Consider the following 21,993-nt stretch of genomic DNA (forward strand, 5'->3'; position numbering starts at 1 on the left):
CACCCCCTCCCCCGTCTTGCATCGTTGCATTTCAACAAAATTAAAACCTTCCACAGGAAATATTCAGGTCGTTGTCAAGTTCCAAAAAAAAAGGGGTCATATTTACATGGTCGGCCAAGACTTTTAAAATGCACAAACGTATTCACGTACAGACCGTGTTTGTGTTGTATTAAACAGCGCGCTGGGTTTCCACTCATTTTGAGAACGTGATAAAGCAGCAGCTGAGCACATTCCATCAAAACCGGACGGTTGGTAGCGGCGGACCGGAACTGCGCCCGGGCGAAAGTGGTCCGGCCGGAACTACAAAGGGGAGGGGCGGGTGGTCCTGGCGAGGTCGGCGGTTTGTGGCGGGGTGGGGGGGGAATGGATGAGGAGGACACGGTGAGTGGGGCGGTTAGTGCGCGAGCGGTGCGCGCCGGCTGCCCGCGAGCTTTCAGTACCTCGATGTTGTACATCCGGGTCTCACCGTCCATTCAGTGGACGGTTACGTTACAGTATAATTTCAAATCTGTCAGCAAGGAGGTGGTCTGTTGCCAGTTTTATTTGCAGGAAGCTGATGAAGGTCGTGTGCCGATTCTGCTGCGCTTTTCCAGTTCCTCCCTGTGTCTGGGTCATGGGTCCGTTATCCTGCCCCCCCCCCCCCCAGGCCAGGACAAGACACCCAGGCCATCCCCAAGCTTCCCTGCTGACTTTCACACCCTGATTCCTTTGCCAGGCCCCACCACTAAGTATCCTCAATACCCCATCCCTTTTACACTCTCTCCCCACCCCCAGCTACCCTAGTCACCCTATCATTTTTCTAGCACACTTCCCACCTGACCAACTGCCATGCCAACCCCAGACTCACCTACATACTTACACGTTCACTGCACCTGTCAAAGTGACTGCCTGTATTGGTGGGCATTTAAATCTCAAAATATATCACACTGCCTTTGCAAAAGGGGCTCTTAGCTCTTTCCCCCTTTGATCCCACTTCCTCCAACCAACTATCCTGTGGAAGTACAAAGTTAAAAATCACACAACACCAGGTTATACCCCAACAGGTTTAGTTGGAAGCACACTAGCTTTTGGAGCAATGCTCCTTCATCAGGTGATTTTGGAGGGCTCTATCGTAACATAGAATTTATAGCAAAAGTTTGCAGTGTGATGTAACTGAAATTATACATTGAAAAATTGATTGTCTGTTAAGCCTTTCATCTGTTAGAATACAGTGATAGTTTCACTTCTTTCATGTGTAAATCACAAAACTTTTTTTTTTAAAAGTTGCATTCTCGGGTTAGCTGTTAACAATGGTGATAGCTAGACAATATTTTGAAGGTGTTAGCCCCCTGTGTTCTCTGTCTGTGACCTGATATTTTGATTGATTCTAATCTAAAAAGTGAGATAACAGAGTTTTACATAAATTCATGCAGTTTTTGAGCAAAGTGCAATATAACTCTGCAAGTACAAATTCACCCCACAAAATATGTGTGCATGTGGGTCTTTGTCTGTGTGTGTCTGGGTTGGGGGTTGTGAGTGTGAGAAAGTGTGTGTGTGTGTGTGAGTGCAGAGTGTCTTAAGTCTGTGAGGGGGTGTGTGTGTGGGTGTCTGTGTGTACCTGTGTCTGTGTGTATGTGAGAGTGTGATTGTGATTTTTGGTTTTGTGATTTACACATGAAAGAAGTGAAACTATCACTGTATTCTAACAGATGAAAGGCTTAACAGACAATCAATTTTTCAATGTATAATTTCAGTTACATCACACTGCAAATTTTTGCTATAAATTCTGTTCTGATCGAGCCCTCCATAATCACCTGATGGAGTGTCGCTCCGAAAGCTAGTGTGCTTCCAATTAAACCTGTTGGACTATAACCTGGTGTTGTGTGATTTTTAACTTTGTACACCCCAGTCCAACACCGGCATCTCCAAATCATCCTGTGGAAGTGTTTGATTTCTAATATGCTCTACACTTCAGGGGGAGATGAGATTAGAATTTTCAGCTAAAGTACCTAACAGTACCTAAACATGGAAATGATGTGTCCAACTAACTGTGATTCCCATAAGATCTTGGAGCAGAAGTAGAACATTCAGTCCAATGAGTCTGCTCTGCAACTCAATGACATCATGACTTATCTGGGAAATCTCAACTCCATTTTCCTGGCTTTACCCCATAACTGAGGCCAAAATGTTGAATTCTTTCAAAAAATGTTTAGACTCATAGAGATGTACAGCATGGAAACAGACCTTTCCGTCCAACTCCTCCATGCTGACCAGATATCCCAACCCAACCTAGTCCCACCTGCCAGCACCAGGCCCATATCCCTCCAAATCCTTCCTATTCATATACTCATCCAGATGTCTTTTAAATGTTGCAATTATATGTCCCTTCACTACTTCCTCTGGCAGCTCATTCCATACATGTACTACCCTCTGCATGGAAAAAGTTGCACCTTAGGTCTGTTTTATATCTTTCCCCTCTCACCCTAAACCTCTACCCTCTAGTTCTTATGTATAGTTTTTCGGGCTAAAGGGCTCAGAGTAAGGGGAGAAAATGGGAATGAGATGGGTGATCAGCTATGGTCATACTGAATGACAAAGCAGGCTTGAAGCACAGAGTGGTTTACTGTTCCTGTTTTCTATGTTTACATTCCCTTACTGATTAAATATCTGTCTATCGCAGTCCCTGAGTATACCCAATTGCCCAGCTCTGATGAAGGGCTTTTGCCCGAAACGTCGATTTCGCTGCTCGTTGGCTGCTGCCTGAACTGCTGTGCTCTTCCAGCACCACTAATCCAGTATTTGGTTTTCAGCATCTGCAGTCATTGTTTTTACCTCCATGGTGAAGAAGTCAAACTCCTCAGGATACTCATGTCATTATATTTTGAACAAGCTGGATGTGACTAGACTAAATTTGTTCTGGTTTGATAAATTAAGCCTGATCATTACCAGGAGCTTGTCATGTACACAAACTTGGCACTTGGGGCACCATGTTTGCAATTACTGCTATCACTGTAAAATTATACTAAAGCTTGTATGTGAGGTGCAGTATAAAAGTTACCATTCCCTCATTTTGGTTTCTTTATTCCCCATCCAAAATCACATTTGCATTTATGCTTTAGTTTGTATAGGAAATGATTTGTTGAAATCTATGTTTCCATCTTTTACAGAGAGATTTCAGAGAGCCATGTGAACGATGTTCTGTGATTAACTGGGCGATTTCAGATGAAGGCAAATTCTTTTGCAAGTCCTGCCATAATGTTATTGAGGTGAGTGCTGTTATGTGAAGATTATAGTTTGTTTCCTCATTCAAGTTACTGAAGACATTCACTTATATTGTGGTATAATTACACTTAACTTTACAAATTCCCTGTTGCCTGTAAATTGTATCTGGATGAAACTAGAATAGTTTTGAAACATAGTGGTAAAACGTTTGTCAGCAAAGTTGAGAGGCCATGGTAATGTGAATGCCATTACCATGTTGAGGGAACAAGGGAGACTGAATGGGTAAGGGGAAGCAAGGGAGTGTGTGAGAGTCACGTGTGGACAAGGTGTGCATTGGGGAGAATGGGAGTGTTATCCATAGAGACTGGAGATAGTGTGGGTGAGAAAGAGTGGGGGTTGTGCAGGCGAGAGGGAGCAGAGAGGGGAGATGAGGAGGACTAGTGCAGAGAGCAAGCAAGATGGAATGGAGGGAAGGGTTAGGCAAGGAGGAGCAGAGACCATACCTTGAAAACTGAATCGTTTTGATCACCTTGTCAAAGATATATATGCATTGGAGTCACTTCAGAGAAGGTGCACTATTTTGATTCCATGTATGAAGGGATTGTTTTATGAGATTGAGTAGGTTAGACTTGTCTTCATTGCAGTTAAGAATGACCATGTTGAAATCTACAAGATGTTTAGGGGACTTCACAAGTTAGCTGCAAAAAGGTTGATCTCCCCTTGTAGAAGAGTCTAGGACCAGAGGGCGTAATTTCAGAATAAGGGGTGAGTCATTTAAGATGTTTAATTAAGATGAGAAATTTCTTCTCTGCCGTTGATGAATCTGTTAAATTCTTTACAGAGGGCTGAAGATGCTGGGCTGTTAAGTATAATCAAAGCTGAGATAGACAGATTTTAATCAGTTACAGAATTGGGGGTTTGGAGAAAAGCATGATCTCATTGAATGGTGAAGTCGACTTGACGGACTGAATGGCCTACTTCTGCTCTGAGGTCTTGTATAATTGGTAAAGCAAATGGGATCACTGAATATTTCAATACTGAAGATCTTCCCAGGTCATGTACAATAATCCAGTATGTATATAATGTATTAAACTTTTTGACTTCCTATTCTTTGCACTAGCTTTCATTTTGCCATTTAATAATGTATACTGACCTTTCATAATGTTTAAACTGGCAACCGCAGTGTCTGCTTCTGGTACCTTTATAGCTAAGACTAATGCTACTTTTAATTTCTGTTGCACCTGACATGGTTTAAAACAGTGTCAGTTAAATTAATTTGTGGACATAGTGCAAGATTAGATTAGATTAGATTACTTACAGTGTGGAAACAGGCCCTTCGGCCCAACAAGTCACCGCCCCGCCGAAGCGTAACCCACCCATACCCCTACATCTACCCCTTTCCCAACACTACGGGCAATTTAGCATATGACCCAAGTTTAAACTAGTAAGAGGTAACTTAAGAACTTTGGCTATGATCTTTGTGTCCTTACTGTCCACTGGAGTAGTGCCAGATGATTGGAGGGTGGCCAATGTTATTCCCTTGTTCAAGAACGGGAATAGGGATAACCTTGGGAATTACAGACTAGTCGGTCTTATATCAATGGTGGGCGAAGTATTGGAGAGGATTCTGATTGACAGAATCTACGATTACTTGGAAAACCATAGTTTGATTAGAGATAGTCAGCATGGCTTTGTGATGGGCAGGTCATGCCTCACCAGCCCTGTTGAGTTCTTTAAAGATGTGACAAAACACATAGATGAAGATAGATCAGTGGATGTGGTGTACATGGATTTTAGCAAGGTTTTTGATAAGGTAGGTTCATTCAGAAAGTAAGGAGGCATGGGATACAGGAAAATCTAGCTGTCTGAATACAGAATTGGCTGGCCCATGGAAGACAGAAGATGGTGGTAGATTCAGCCTGGAGCTCAGTGACCAGTGGTGTTCTGCAGGGAACGGTTCTGGGACCTCTCCTGTTCGTGTTGTTTTATAAATGATGAAGAAGTGGAAAGGTGGGTTAATAAATTTGCCGATAACACAAAGATTGGTAGAGTTGGGGAGAGTGTTGTAAAAGGACATTGACAGAATGCAGATGCAGAATTGGACTGATAAGTGGCAGATGGAGTTCATCCTGGAAAAGTGTGAAGGTGGAAGGTCAAATTTGAATGTAGAACACAGGGTTAAAGGCAGGATTCTTGGCAGTGTGGAGGAACAGAGGAATCTTGGGGTCCATATCCATAGATCCCTCAAAGTTGTCACCCAGGTTGATAGTGTTAAGAAGGCCCATGGTGTGTTGGCTTTTATTAGCAGGGGGATTGAGTTTAAGAGCTGCGAGGATGGGCAAACTCCACACAGACGGTCGCCCGAGGCCAGAATCAAACCTGGGACCCTGGTGCTGTGAGGCAACAGTGCTAACCACTGCGCCACCATGCCACAATGTTAGAGGTAGGTTCTTTACCCAGAGAGTGGTGAGTGCATGGAATGCACTGCCGGCAGTTGTCATAAAGTCAGATACATTAGGGACATTTAAGCAACTCTTTGAGATAGTTGACCCAGGCAATACAATTTCTGACCTGTTAGATAAGGATTCATTATTGGACAGGTGTTCAGGAAAGTTGCCTGTTTCATACTTTAATCATAACTAATCACCATGGACTTTGAAGATGATATTGGGAAATCTCTGTTGAGCTGTTTGCAAGTGAAGTAAGTAATTGCGCACAATGTAACTTCACTAAAAATGTTCAAAAAGTTTTAATTGCTGGCATCTTACTTTCAATTTCCAGGTGATCCATTGAATCGAATTAACATATTGGTCAGAGTTTGAGTTCATAATCAGATACTAGAACACAAGTCTATGCAGGTCAACATAATGTCTTAGAATGCATTGATAAAACCTCATACTGTGGTTAATTTTGGTTACTGCAATCACTGAAATACAGTTGCATTGGAAAGAATAATAGTCTCAGCAAAAGTTGCCATTGTTGGACCTTACAGGTCACATTTGGCTTGAGCGCATTTGCTGATCACAGCAAAGATCGAGCTGGTGCTGCAGTTGAACATTGATGGAGGGGGAGGGGGAGGGGGAGGGGGAAGGGAGTATAATCTTGTGTTCACATTCAAGAACCATACATTTAATGCAGGCATTACTTCATCTACCAGCCACCACCAATATTGCGATATACATATTTGGGTGAAGTGCCAGAGAAAAGTCTTGCAACAATATTTCAAAACCTTTCATATCCACTGGATGTATATGAGTGCTTTATGTCAGTTGAAGTGCTTGTGTGATCACTGTAATGTAGGAAAAGCAGTAGTCAATTTGCACAGCAGAGGCCTACAAACAACAATCTGATAATGACCATCTAATCATCTTCTGTGATATTGATTAAAGGGTAAATATTGGCCAGGGTACCAGCTGTAACTCTCCTGCCCTTAGTGTGGTGTAATGGGATCTTTTACATACACTTGAGAGGGCAGAAGAGGCACGTTTCATTTGGAAGATGGCAACTCTTGGCAATGCAACATATCTTTAGTCCAACAGTGGAATATCAACTTGCTTTGTGTTTGAGTCTGAGATTGAAACTTGAATTCATAACTTCTGACTCTGACTAAGCCATGACTTATAAACAAAAGGACCAAAAAGGTTAGCACTTCTTGGGAAGAGGAAAGAAAAACCATAGAAGACAAGAACATAAGGAAAGGGTACAGAAGCAACCAGTTTGACTGTTCAAAAGTAAAAAATGTGTTTCAAGGAAAAGTTATTAAATTTAAAAGCTGACAGCCTGACATGGCAGCATGTGAGTGGTAACATTTAGATCACTTCATACAAATGAAAGACTATGATAAGATAACATCTCCTTATGGCTCACTTGAATCCCTCTGTGCTTGAGGAAGAAACTCAATTACAGTGTAGTCTTGTGGCAGCCAATTCACCCACATCAGTAGTGGAGAGATGTTTCCTAGCCCCTGGTAAAACTCCCTGACCTTCAAATAAGTGTTTAGTGTCCACTTGAACTACCATCAGTATCCTGGTGAGTTATATAACTCTGGATGTGGACAAGGCTTCAAATGAACAGAAAGCTGAGAAAGTTCAATTAAAGGCAGAATTGGAAATCAAAAAAGAAAGGTTGAGCCAGCAAAACAGTGTAGTAGATGCTGTTCTTTCCAAAGTTCCCCATAATTCTTAAAACTTGACAGTTTGGCTCGAGAAAAGGAGAGAGAAGACTGAGAACTATGGGCCAGTTAGACTAAATCAGTCATTAGTGAACTAGGAGTAAATTTCACAATCTCTCTATTCTATGTAGAGAAGTTTGTTCTGCATTCTAAATCAAAAACTATAAGAGACAAAAGCATTAAGATTACTATAGAAATCGATCACAAGTTTAACGCATTAAAGCAGTGACTATCAAGGCTGAATGGTCTTCTTTCTACCCTGCCTTACTGGAGACAGTGCCATAAATTACTGGCCAGCAATGTTTCGTAAATTCTATTGTTATATGATAAATGTGTGGTTAAAGGACGTTATGATATGTGTTGGGTAGGAGGGTGAGGGAAGAGAAAGAGACTTCATACAGAGTGGGCGGAAAGATAACTCCAAACCTTATCAAGTGTATGAGTGAAGGTGTTGAGCATGAGCCATAGAGACAGGTGGGTGTTACAGAAATATGAAATATTGGGGAACAGGTGTATGATGGTAGGTATTGGACTGGGAGAGGAGAATAAGGTATAGGAGCAGTAATGTGTCTCTCACTGTCAGTCTCTAGAGAACAGTTGGTTATTGCACTACACTTTTCTATGCCAACAGTGTATACACTGATACCTCATGAGCCTGCTAAATTACAGGTAAGTCTATGATTTGGAAGGAAGGAGATTATCAGAGATGAATTGTTAGAGAGGGAAGTAAGCAGTACTGCTTTCATTTCTCTTGATCAGTTAAATACTTTCTGCATTCCATAGGTCTCTGTTGTGTAGGGCATATATTTTGAAGTACAACAAACCCATAAACCCTTGGATTACAACAGTGAAGAAAAATTGCCTTGGTTAACAATGATTTGGAGGTGCCGGTGTTGGACTGGGATGTACAAAGTTAAAAATCATGCAACATCAGGCTATAGTCTAACAGGTTTATTTGGAAGCACGAGCTTTCAGAGCGCTGCTCCTTCAGGTAGTTGCGGAATATAAGATGGTAAGACACAGAATTTATAGCAAATGTTTACAGTGTGATGCAACTGAAATTATATATTGAAAAAGACTTGGATTGTTTGTTAAGTCTCTCATCTTTTAAAATGAACATGTTGGTTTCAGTTCTTTCATATGTAAATCCCAGAACTTTTTAAAATTTACATTCTCAAGCGAACTTTAGTGATAGGTGCAATGTCAGCCCAGATAATGTCCCATTTTAGTCCACAGTCCAAAAATAAAGGAACTTTGAAGAAAAGTGCTCTTTACAGTGGAAGAATCAGAAGTATCCAGCTGTTCAAAAATTTCAGAAGTGATTTTACAAGAATGCTTTAGTGGTGAAACTCTAGTTTCTCCTCTGATTATTTTTGCCAGGGAGACACCACGAATCTCTTGCTGCATTTGTTTGTCCCGGAATATTTTTTGCCATGACCAAATGTAATCCTTGGTTATTTACCACATAATGTTGCATGAGGACTCACTTAAGGAGTTTGATTGTAGTCCCTGTTCAGTTGTGAAACTGAAGACATCAGTTGTATCCCATGTATCCACCTTTTCTTGAATATAGTCACACAAATAGCCTTGATTTTTGTCCTTGTCATGACTGTCTTTGTCTACAATGCTTATGGAAGAAGAGAAGTCTGGTTTGCTGTCATTGGTAGTTTTTTTCTGTCTATGGGCATGAAAAGAATATCCTTATGAAATTCTGACTATACGACTTTCAATATTATTGAATCAAGCTAATGTTGTATTATTTCAGCACTGTTGTAAAGCAAACCTGGCATTGCTTTTTAAAATGCACTTTTTCCCACTCTGACAGAAAACAGCAGATGCTCCCTGTGAGATTTTTATGCAAAATGCAAGAGTGAACACTCTGTCCAAAGGACTAAAGAAGAGAAATAAACTTGGTAGGTGCAGATTATTTATCCTGCTAACTTTTTTAGACATTTTGATTGATAAGGAGAATTGACGTTTCGGGCAAGAGCCCTTCATCAGTTTGGATTGAGATTAATTTAATATCTGTAGAAAGAACTTTTTCAAGATTGAGGTCACTTCAAAAAAGGAGGCTCACCTGTTAAAATGAGAAACAGTAAAGCACCTTTACTGTCTGCCCATAAACTATTAAAATTAAGTTCAAAAATAACACGTGCTTATGACTGAGTCAATGTGCAAAACTGACATGATACATTGTACAACACATTTAAATATTACTCAGACTTTTAAATTCATAAGAGGTATCAGAACCGAGAACAAATCACTCTGTGTGAGGTTTCACAGGGACTTTTTTTTTACAAAAATAAAACCGTATGGAGGTTGGAAATCTGAAATCAAAATCTCAGTAGAGTGAAACAGTCAAATGTCTTCTTGACCTGAAGCATTCATTGGGACTGAAATACTGTCTGCTGAGAATTTTCAGCATTTTAAAATTTTTATTTCTGAGTCATTATTGAAAATAGTACTTCAGAGTAATTCTTCAAATTTAAATTTACATTTGCCTCCAGGCTTGCAATTGAAATGAATTGTTTAAGCATTATAAACAGAATGCTAATGAGCTATCAGTTGCATTAAATCCTGCTGGGCCTTTCACTAATGAGTTATCAGATCAATCTTTACTGCTCTACTCCCTCCATCGGCCTTCACCCCACTTAACCCTCACATTTTTTGGCTGCATCAGCTGATACCAAGGAGATGCACAGTATGCTCTAGGGAAATACTTGCATGTGCATTAGCGAATGAGATATTGGGTTGCCCAGTTTTCCATTCAAGCCTGCAACCTGACTACACATGTGCGTTGCGGACACTTGTGTATGACACGATATGCTGGGCCTGGACGTGTGTGCATAGCACATATGTACAGTCACCAACCATTGCTTTTTTCCCCCTGGCTGTCTGAAGAATGCCCCTATTGCAAGTGCCTCTGCACTGTTAATGGTGCTCCCTTATTCAAAATAACTAGGAAAAAAAAATTTTGAGGGTTTTTTTTTAAAGAAAAAGTGAACTCTTGCTCTGCAGGAAATAGTCTGACAGTATTGGCAAATAATTTGTTAATGCCAGCCTTGTTTGGGGTTTAAGCTGGTTTCTCCATAATGGTTGGATATCCAGTCCAGACCCTTCAGTCATATCAGCGGTGTTGGTCTTTCAGGTGAGACATTAGACTGAGGCCAGAGTATTCTTGAGTGCATGTTTAAGGTAGTGGCTGATGTGCTGATCAAGCAGGCTGTTTTGTCATGAGCAATGTCTAATTTCTTGGGTATTGCTGGAGCTGCAGTCAATTAAGGAAAATGGAATACTCACAATATTTATTTTCTCCTCAGCATGTTAATAATTGTGATGGTCAAGTGCAAATGTCTACTTTCACTGTTGTTGGAGATAACTATTACTTGGCACTTGTGTGGTGTAATACCGTTTGTCCCTTATTAGCTCAACCCTGAATATCATTTAGGTTTTGCTCCATCTAGATTCTGAAGTAGTCTGTGTCCAACGAGTTGCATCTCGTCCTTAATGATATGTGGTCATCAACGAATATCCCCAGTTTTGATGTTATAACAGAGGGGAGGTCATTATTGACGCAGCTGAAGATGGCTGTTCCTTGAATATGCAGATTATTGCGCCAGAAGACCCAGGTTCAAGTCCCACCTGCTCCAGAGGTGTGTTCTAAACCTTTTTAGACAGTCATAGAGCCATAGAGATGTACAGCACGGAAACAGACCCTTCGGTCCAACCCGTTCATGCTGACCAGATATCCCAACGCAATCTAGTCCCACCTGGCAGCATCTGGCTTATATCCCTCCAAACCCTTCCTATTCATATACCCATCCAGATACCTTTTACATGTTGTAATTGTACTAGCCTCCACCACGTCCTTTGGCAGCTTACTCCACACACGTACCACCTTCTACATGTAAAGGTTGCCCCTTAGGTCTCTCTTATATCGTTTCTCTCTCACCCTAAACCTATGCCCTCTAGTTCTGGACTCCCCCACCCCAGAGAAGAGACCTTGTCTATTTATCCTATCCATGCCCCTCAAGATTTTACAGACCCCTAAGGTCACCCTCAGCCTCTGATGCTCCTGAAAAATAGCCCCAGCCTGTTCAATCTCTCCCTATAGCTCAAATTCCCCAACCCTGACAACATCCTTGTAAATCTTTTCTGAACCCTTTCAAGTTTCACAACATCCTTCCAATGGGAAGGAGACCAGAACTGCACACTATATTCCAACAGTGGCCTAACCATTGTTCTCTACAGCTGCAATATGACCTCCCAACTCTTGTACTCAATACTCTGAACAATAAAGGAAAGCATACCAAACACCACATTCACTATCCTATCTACCTGCGACTCCACTTTCAAGGAGCTATGAACCTGCACTCCAAGATCTCTTTGTTCAGCAACACTCCTGAAGGCCTTACCATTAAGTGTATGAGTCCTGCTAAGATTTGTTTTCTGATTTAAAAATCTATCCTAAACATGTGCTGTAATATCCTGGAGCTACATTGATTGATTAGCTTCTTTAAGATCATAACCAGTGTCCTTTGTGCTTGGTAGGAGACCAGCAGTGGTGCTTTCTTCCTTCCATCATCTTAGATAATTCCAATTTTCAAATCCACAGGCACCAGTCCTGAATCTAGAGCATTTTTGAAATTTATCACTGATACACCTGCAGTTTCTTTTAATACTCCAGGGTGGAATCCATCAGGTCCTGGAGATTTATCCCATTATTTTCTCCATTACCATTTTAATTAATGTTAAATCCACTGAGTGTGTCTCCTTGAATTATCTTTTAGATTTGTTGTACTACTGGTATTTTGAACTTTTTCTCCACTGTGAACAAGGATAAAAAGCACTAATTTACTAGATCTGTTTGTTTTTGACCATTATAATCTGCACAGTCCTTGATGGATTTGTATTTCTTTCTCTAATTAGTAAACTAATGTTTACGGGCTTTGGTTGCGTTTAACTGACCTTGAGAGGGATAATTAGCAATATAGTCCAATTAGTTCATCTTTGATATCATTGTTATATTTCACTTAATTGCATAATTCATATGCAAGCTAAACTCAAATGTTTTCTTTTTTGCAGCACTCTTGAAAGCATTACAAATACATAATCTTGACACTCTCTTGCTGCAATGAAAGAAATTTTGTAGCATCATTGCCATGGAATTAGAATGTTTTTCCTATTCATTTAATAGCCTTTGTTGGTTTCCTTCAAGTAATGATCAACTGTGCATGTAAGCAATTAATTTTTAACCAGAACCAAACTTGTAATGCTTCATTGCTGTATTGATTGTCTATGTTGTGTCTTAGATCAAGGCTGTGAATGGTATGTTTGTGAAGGCTTTCAGTACATACTGAATCAGCAAGCAAAGGCCTTGGTAGCCTTGGGCACATCTCCACTGCTCAAAGTAAGTGGTTCTTAATATATTTAACACTGCCATGTTAACTAAATAAATTATTTAATATGTTCAATGTTAAAATCTAATATGGTCTGAAGGAATGCCTGAGTCCTAATGAAATGAGGGAACTGATGATGAATGCTTTAATTGAGTTAATTGTGTTTTAATTTGTTGAATAAATTTGGGGAGCTAGTAGTCAGTGGTGGGTTAGTTTTATGGAATGTGGTTAACTGAAATAAACCCACACTTTTATGCAAGAGATTTATCTGTTGGATGATAACATTGAGATTAGAAATTAAGTATTTTTGCTGAAACAGTGCATGATTTGGATTCCTGGCCAGCTGTTAAGATTGTATCGTAAAACCATTGAATCCCCAGAGTGTGGAAGCAGGCCATTTAGCCCATCGAGTCCACGCCAACCATCTGAAGAGCATCCTATTTGGATCCACCATATGCCCATAATCCTGCATTTCCCATGGCAAGTCATTTGAGATGTATAGCATGGAAACAGACCCTTCGGTCCAACCTGTCCATGCCGACCAGCACCCGACCCATATCCCTCCAAACCCCTCCTATTCATATAATCATCCAAATGACTCTTAAATGTTGCAATTGTACCAGGCTCCACCACTTCCTCTGACAGCTTATTCCATACGTGTACCACCCTCTGTATGAAAAAATTGCCCCGTAGCTCTCTTTTATATTTTCCCCTCTCACCCTAAACCTATGCCCTCTAGTTCTGGACTCCCCGAACCCAGGGAAAAGACTTTGTCCCTTTACCCTATCCATGCCCCTCATAATTTTGTAAACCTCTATAAGGTCACCCCTCAGACTCCGACGCTGCAGGGAAAACAGCCTGTTCAGCCACTTCCTATAGCTCAAATCCTCCAACCCTGGCAACATCCTTGTAAATCTTTTCTGAACCCTTTCAAATTTCACAACATCTTTCCGATAAAAAGGAGACTGGAATTATATGCAATATTCTAACAGTGGCCTAACCAATGTCCTGCACAGCCGCAACACGACCTCCCAACTCCTGTACTCAATACTTTGACCAATAAAGAAAAGCATACCAAACGCCGCCTTCACTATTCTATCTATCTGCGACTCCACTTCCAAGGAAATATGAACCTGCACTCCAAGGTCTCTTTGTTCAGCAACACTCCCTAGGACCTTACCATTAAGTGTATAGGTCCTGCTAAGGTTTGCTTTCCCAAAATGCAGCACCTCGCATTTATCTAAATTAAACTCCATCTGTCACTTCTCAGCCCATTGGCCCATCTGGTCAAGATTTTGTTGTAATCTGAGGTAACCCTCTTCGCTGTCCACTACACCTCCAATTTGGAATCATTTGCAAACCTACTAACTGTACATTCTTATGCTCTCATCCAAATCATTTATGTAAATGACAAAAAGTAGAGGACCCAGCACCGATCCTTTTGGCACTCCACTGGTCACAGGCCTCCAATCTGAAAAACAACCCTCCACCACCACCCTCTGTTTTCTACCTTTGAGCCAGTTCTGTATCCAAGTGGCTAGTTCTCCCTGTATTCCGTGAGAGCTAACCTTGCTAATCAGTCTCCCATGGGGAACCTTGTCGAACGTCTTACTGAAATCCATATAGATCACATCTACCACTCTGCCTTCATCAATCCTCTTTGTTACTTACTCAAAAAAACTCAATCAAGTTTGAGACATTATTTCCCATGCTCAAAGTCACATTGGCTATCCCTAATCAGTCTTTGCCTTTCCAAATACATGTATATCCTGTCCCTCAGGAGTCCCTCCAACAACTTGGCCATCACCGGGGTCAGGCTCACTGGTCTATAGATCCCTGGCTTGACCTTGCCATCTTTCTTAAACAGTGGCACCAAGTTAGCCAACCTCTAGTCTTCCAGCACCTCACCTGTGACTATCGATGATACAAATATCTCAGCAAGAGGCCCAGCAATCACTTCCCTAGCTTCCCACAGAGTTCTTGGGTACACCTGATCAGGTCCTGGGGATTTATCCACGTTTAACCGTTTCAAGCACTTCCTCCTCTTTAATCTGGACATTTTGCAAGATGTCACCATCTATTTCTCTACAGTCTGTATCTTCCATATTCTTTTCCACGGTAAATACTGATGCAAAATACTCATTTAGTATTCAAAGTTTGGGAGAAGATTTGTAGCTCGGGTGCTTGTTGTTGTGGTTCTGTTCGCCGAACTGGGAATTTGTCTTGCAAACGTTTCGTCCCCTGTCTAGGTGTCAACTGAGGATGTCACCTAGACAGGGGACAAAACGTTTGCAAGACAAATTCCCAGCTCGGCGAACAGAACCACAACAACTCATTTACTATCTCCCCCATTTTCTGCGACTCCACACAAAGGCTGCGTTGCTATCTTTGAGGGGCCCTATTCTCCCTAGTTACCTTTTTGTCCTTAATGTATTTGTAAAACCCTTTAGTTTCTCCTTAATTCTATTTGCCAAAGCTATCTCATGTCCCCTTTTTGCCCTCCTGATTTCCCTCTTAAGTATACTCCTACTTCCTTTATACTCTTCTCAGGATTCACTCAATCTATCCTGTCTATACCTGACATATGCTTCCTTCTTTTTCTTAACCAAGTCCTCAGTTTCTTTAGTTTCCTGAATAAGGGCTCATGCCCGCAATGTCGATTCTCCTGCTCCTTGGATGCTGCCTGACCTGCTGCGCTTTTCCAGCAACACATTTTCACCTCCATGTCTGTAGTCATCCAGCATTCCCTATGCCTACCAGCCTTGCCTTTCACCCTACAGGAATGTTCTTTCTCTGGATTCTCATTATCTCATTTCTGAAGGTTTCCCACTTTCCAGCCGTCCCTTTACCTGCAAACATCTGCCCCCAATCAGCTTTCGAAAGCTCTTGCCTAATACCATCAAAATTGGCCTTTCTCCAATTTGGAACTTCAACTTTTAGATCTGATCAATCCCTTTTCCATCACTATTTTAAATCTAATAGAATTATGGTCACTAGCCCCAAAGTGCTCTCCCACTGACACCTCGGTCACGTGCCCAGCCTTATTTCCCGAGTGGGTCAAGTTTTGCACCTTCTCTGGTAGGTACATCCACATACTGAATCAGAAAATTGTCTTGTACACACTTAACAAATTCCTCTCCATCTAAACCCTTAATACTATGGCAGTCCCAATCTATGTTTGGAAAGTTAAAATCCCCTACCATAATCACCCTATTATTCTTACAGATGGATTAGATTAGATTAGATTACTTACATAGTGGAAACAGGCCCTTCGGCCCAACAAGTCCACGCTGACCTGCCAAAATGCAACCCACCCAGACCCATTCCCCCACATTCACCTCTGCCCCTAACACTACGGGCAATTTAGCATGGCCAATTCACCTGACCTGCACATCTTTGGACTGTGGGGGGAAACCGGAGCACCCAGAGGAAACCCACGCAGACACAGGGAGAATGTGCAAACTCCACACAGTCAGTCGCCTGGGGAGGGAATTGAACCAGGGTCTCCGGCGCTGTGAGGCAGCAGTGCTAGCCACTGTGCCGCCGTGTTGCCCACTACCCTTACAAATTTGTTTCTCAAATTTCCCTCTGACTATTGAGAGGGTCTATAATACAATCCCAATAAGGTGATCATCCCTTTCTTATTTCTCAGTTCCACCCAAATAACTTCCCTGGATGTAGTTCCAGGAATATCCTCCCTCAGCACAGCTGTAATGCTATCCCTTATCAAAAATGCCACTCCCCCTTCTCTCTTGCCTCCCTTTCTATCTTTCCTGTAGCATTTGTATCCTGGAACATTAAGCTGCCAGTCCTGCCCATCCCTGAGCTATGTTTCCGTAATTGCTATGATATCCCAGTCCCATATTCCTAACCATGCCCTGAGTTCATCTGCCTTCCCTGTTAGGCCCCTTGCATTGAAATAAATGCAGTTTAACTTATTAGTCCTACCTTGTCCCTGCCTGTTTTGACTCGTTTCTGTTCTCAACTGTACCAGTCTCAGATTGACCTTAAAAATACGGGGTAGACCATTTAGGACAGAGATGAGGAGAAACTACTTCACCCAGAGAGTGGTGGCTGTGTGGAATGCTCTGCCCCAGAGGGTAGTGGAGGCCCAGTCTCTGGATTCTTTTAAGAAAGAATTGGATAGAGCTCTTAAAGATAGTGGAGTCAAGGGGTATGGAGATAAGGCTGGAACAGGATACTAATTAGGAATGATCAGCCATGATCATATTGAATGGCGGTGCAGGCTCGAAGGGCAGAATGGCCTACTCCTGCATCTATTGTCTATTGTCTATTGTCTATTGACCTCTTTCCTCACTATCTCCCTGGGTCCCATCCCCCCACCTTACTAGTTTAAATGCTCCCGAGCAGCTCCAGCAAACTTCCCTGTCAGTATATTAGTCCCCTTCCAATTTAGGTGCAGTCTGTCTTTCTTGTACAAGTCACTTCTACCCCAAAAGTGATTCCAATGATCCAAGAATGTGAATCCTTCTCCCATACTCCAGCTCCTCAGCCATACATTCATCTGCTGTATCCTCCTATTCCTGCCCTCAGTGGCTTGTAGCACCCCACCTAACTTACACATCCCGAGACATTGCAGGACAACTTAGCATGGCCAAGCCACCAAGCATTGACATCTTCGGACTGTGGGAGGAAACCGGAACACCTGAAGGAAACCTTTGCAGACACGGAAGAATGTGCAAATTCCACACAGCCGCTCGAGGGTGAAATTGTACCGTGGTCATTGATGCTGTGAGGCAGCAGTGCTAACCATTGAGCCACCATGCTGCCCCTTCTTGAATCTGTGTTCGACATGGTGTCAGGCAGCAGGTTTATCTACTTGTGTGGTGTTATAGTTCTGAAATTATGCAGCTTGGGGGGTTGCAATGGCAGTTTTGAAGTTATTTTGAAAGGAATTGTGTTGTTTGCTGAATAATATTATGTCAAGGAGGCTCTTAATTCTTCAAACTTGTGCATACTTTGTGCATAATTTATTACAGTTTTCATTGGTTATCTATGTATGGTTGATGCAAAAGCGAATATTTATTCATGGGTTGTGTTAGAATAGGTTTTTTTGCAAGATGTCAATCTTGTGGTTCTCATTGAGATTTGCTATTCAGTGCATTGGCCATATGCAGTATGTACCACCTATTATTGGTTCCATTGAAGTCGATGTAGCTGTGTATATTGTCAGTCTCATGGTGACTAGTTTTGTGATGCTACCCAAGATGGCTGACCGGCATCTTGCCTCAATTTGCTTATGCCTGTCCTGCTGAATAATGGAGATTTGCCAGCCCATGGCCCGCAACCTTCAATGTGCGGGCTCTCTTCCCCCAGGATCCTTAATTGCATGGGAAGATCCAGTAGAAATCTGTCAAAGGACCAGAAATTGCTGCAATAACTCAGCAAGCCCGTCAGTACTTGTAAAGAGAAAACTGTATTCACTTTTAGAGTCCAGTGACCCTCATTCATCCTGTGAAATACCCGAGCATTGCAATATGTGCAGCTGTGTCTTGTCCTTCTTATACTTTGGCGTTGAGGTTGAGCATGTTAAATAATTTATTTGTGCCTCATGTCATTTACTTTGGCCTTGGGAGACTCTGGCTTCTGATTGCAAAAATTGGCAAAGGCTTATCCAAAAAGGCATCAAACATATTGGGAGATATTGTTGGCAACATGGAAAGGCGAAGTTGAGATGTCCTTTGGAATGTACAAACCTCCAACCATCATATATTATATTAGATGCTGAAGTTGGAACTCTAGATCTTTGACTTCAGCAAGGAAACCATTTTTTTCTTGTTCATTTCCACCTCCCTGCTCTCATAATGGAACCATAAATGAATAGCTTGTCCAAGCAATCTTTTTAAAAAATGCAGGCTTTCCAAAGATAATTCTGAATGAAAATATTTCATAAGTATTCACCTTTTTGTAAATTCTAATCCCACTGTTTCCAATTTATAAGTAAATGTCCCTTTATGTTAAAAACCTCTCTATAAAGCTACATTCTGGTTGCTGTTCCATTTCATTATTAAATCTTCCAATCATCAGATTGACAAAATGCCCAGTGCTGTTGATCTTGTATGTAAAGAAAGGCCAATGGAGTGCATTTCACTGTTTCTCTTTTTTAATAAATACCTCAATCGTAAGTCTGTAAATTCCATTCAGACGATTGTTGATGAGTTCAACCTCGCAGTTATCAAATTATTGTAAGAAAATTACTGGATCATCAAATTCATTGTAAGTATAGACTGAACATTATTCATTTCGGGCATAAATTTGACTGCTTCCAGAGATTGGATACAACCTGTATTGCGATAAAAATGGAAGATATTGAAATACCCATCTGTTTGACTACTTCTGAAACAGGGAGATAAAGATTGTCTTCCACTTCTTGAACTTGCTTCTTCTCTCGCATAAAAGCTGCATTACTCCCAGAATTCTAACACAAGCCTGAAGTATCTATTAACCCCACATTCCAACTTTTTAAACCTGACCAACACCATTGGCACCCATCATCCAAGCAGCACAAAATTAAAGTTTTTGTGTCCCTCTCTCTGGACCAAGAGACTGGGATTCAAGTCCCATCCACTCCAAGGTATAGTTAGTAAGTTTGTAGATGGCACCAAAATTGGAGGAGTAGTGGACAGTGAAGAAGATTACCTCACATTACAACAGGATCTTGATCAGATGGATTTTAATTTGGATAAATACGAAGTTCTGCATTTTGGGAGAGCTATTCTTAGCAGGACTTGTACACTTAATGGTCAGGTCCTAGGGAGTGTTGCTGAACAAAGAGACCTTGGAGTACAGGTTCATAGCTCCTTGAAAGTGGAGTCGCAGGTAGATAGGATAGTGAAGAAGGCGTTTGGTATGCTTTCCTTTATTGCTCATTGCGTTGAGTACAGGAGTTGGGAGGTCATATTGCAGCTGTAGAGAATAATGGTTAAGCCACTTTTGGAATATTTCATGCAATTTTGGTCTCCTTCCTTTTGGAAGGATGTTGTGAAACTTGAAAGGGTTCAGAAAATATTTACAAGGATGTTGCCAGGGTTGGAGGATTTGAGTTATAGGGAGATGCTGAATAGGCTGGGACTGTTTTTCTGGAGTGTTGGAGACTGAGGTGTGACCTTATAGAAGTTTATAAAATCATGAGGGGCATGGATAGGGTAAATAGACAAAGTCTTTTCCCTGGGGTAGGGGAGTCCAGAACCAGAGGGCATAGGTTTAGGGTGAGAGGGGAAAGATATAAAAGAAACCTAAGAGGCAACGTTTTCACACAGAAGGTGGTATGTGTATGGAATGAGCTGCCAGAGGAAGTGGTAGAGGCTAGTACAATTGCAACATTTTAAAGGCATCTGGATGGGTATATGAATGGGAAAGGTTTGGAGGGATATGGGCTGGGTGCTGGCAGGTGGGACTAGATTGCGTTGGGGTGTCTGGTCAGCATGGAGGTGTTGGACCGAAGGGTCTGTTTCCATGCTGTACATTTCTAAGACTCTCTGATTCTAAGTATTAACATCTGAGTAAGTTAATTTTTTTAAAAAACTAAAAGGTTTTGTAGATCAGTTGAATTATACATTTATCTTTTCTTCTTAAACGTCTCTTTTTTGAAGCAATTGAGACACTGAATTAATTGCATTAGCCTCTGTTTCATATATCCAGTACTCTGGAACTTGAGTGGGTGAAAGGGATTGGGGTGATGCTTATTCCCTTTGGTTCTGCCAAAAGTAGGTTAAATTTTGTTAGTTCTTTGTTGACTGTCGATATCAAATAGTCTGCCTACCTACATTAAATGAGTCTTAGTATTACTTTATAGTATAATTATGTTCCCTGTCTTTAAAGTTAAAACTCCTGGAATCAAGGATTGTATCTCCAATTCTCTTGGCTCTCCTAAGCAGTGTTATTTTAAAAGATAGATGTCAAAATCTGTATTACCATTCCACATGTTGCCTCACCCATGATCTACACCAGCTTGAATAATTTGTTCTAACTTCAAATACCTTTGAGAGGTATCCTACTTCTTGATTAACCTTTGATAATGGCTTCATAATGACTAGAAGCTTTCAGTGGTTGTCAATCTCCTTTTCTGTTTCCCATGGTGGGTCTATGACCGACATTTGTTTCTTTTTAAGTACCTAGAAATTAGAAAGCAGCATACGGAAATGTTCTCTAGGCTGCTAAAAGAAAACAACTCTAGCATTGACATGGGACACTGTTCCAAAGGCAAACTTGGAATTGTGATAATCCTACAATATGGATACTTTGCTTCGTAGCTACTAAGAACTAAATTGCCCCTGAAACTGTTGAGTTTGTGTACACATTTCATTCAGTTTCAAGCTAGATCTAAAATAAAACATTTTGGGGTTTTGCTTTAGTCCATCCAACTTACTTGAACCAGATTCCTTTGAATCTTATGCCTCTAGTTCACAAAGCTTTGTGTTTTCAGCGTATCTTACAATTATTATGTTCAACATAAATTTAGAATCCCTACTATGTGGAAACAGGCCCTTCGGCTCAACAAGTCCACACCGATCCTCCAAAGAGTATCTCCCCCAGGCCCATTCCCCAACATCTACTCCTGACTCATGCACCTAACCTATACATCCTAAACACTATGGGCAATTTAGCATGGCCAATTCACCTAACCTGCATGTCTTTGAATTGTGGGAGGAAACCGGCGCACCTGAAGGAAATCCATGCAGACATGGGGAAAATGTGGAAACTCCACACGGACAGTTGCCTGAGGCTGGAATCAAACCCGGGTCCCTGGTGCTGTGAGGCAACACTGCTAACCACTGAGCCACTGTGCTGCCCCGTTGCTTCCTATTGTTTACAACATTAGTTGTGAAACCAGAACCCTGTGGGACACCATTAATTGCTACTCTAGAGCTAGTGATTTTTCTATTTATTACCTGTTTATTGTCAGCAATTGACGCATCAAACTACTTTGCCATTTAACTCAACAAAATTTAGTCCCCTTGAAAATTTTCACTTTTATGCAGCTTAAATATATATTGTACCTTGTACCTTGGCAGGTGGGACTTTCCTACCTCAATCCTAATGAAGTATGTGGTGGAAAGGCCTGTGGACAACCTTCAGCTTCAGTGCCTCACCCCATTACTGCTGTTATTAACCCAATGTATGGTAGGGAGCTTGCCAATGACAAGCAAACCCTGGTGCATTTACCTATAGACTCCTGACTTAGTGCCTAGTTGAGGTAGC

General features: G+C 41.4%; 1 protein-coding gene across 4 annotated transcripts in view; it reads left to right on the forward strand.

The window, feature by feature from the left end:
- Positions 1 to 228: 228 nt before the first annotated feature.
- Positions 229 to 21,993, forward strand: part of taf1b (TATA box binding protein (Tbp)-associated factor, RNA polymerase I, B) — a 94,499-nt gene continuing 72,734 nt past the window's right edge. The window contains exons 1-4 of one of the 4 annotated variants that reach the window (XM_072561698.1): positions 229 to 248; positions 3,147 to 3,245; positions 9,198 to 9,285; positions 12,685 to 12,782. In XM_072561698.1, the coding sequence (XP_072417799.1) occupies positions 9,228 to 9,285; positions 12,685 to 12,782 (156 nt within the window). In that variant the 5' untranslated portion in view covers positions 229 to 248; positions 3,147 to 3,245; positions 9,198 to 9,227. Of the gene's footprint in view, positions 249 to 297; positions 382 to 448; positions 563 to 1,903; positions 2,435 to 3,146; positions 3,246 to 9,197; positions 9,286 to 12,684; positions 12,783 to 21,993 lie in introns of those variants that run through there. The other 3 variants (XM_072561673.1, XM_072561681.1, XM_072561689.1) reach the window with 3 other exon arrangements.

This window comes from Chiloscyllium punctatum, chromosome 3 (genome assembly GCF_047496795.1).
Source record: "Chiloscyllium punctatum isolate Juve2018m chromosome 3, sChiPun1.3, whole genome shotgun sequence".
Lineage (NCBI taxonomy): Eukaryota > Metazoa > Chordata > Chondrichthyes > Orectolobiformes > Hemiscylliidae > Chiloscyllium > Chiloscyllium punctatum.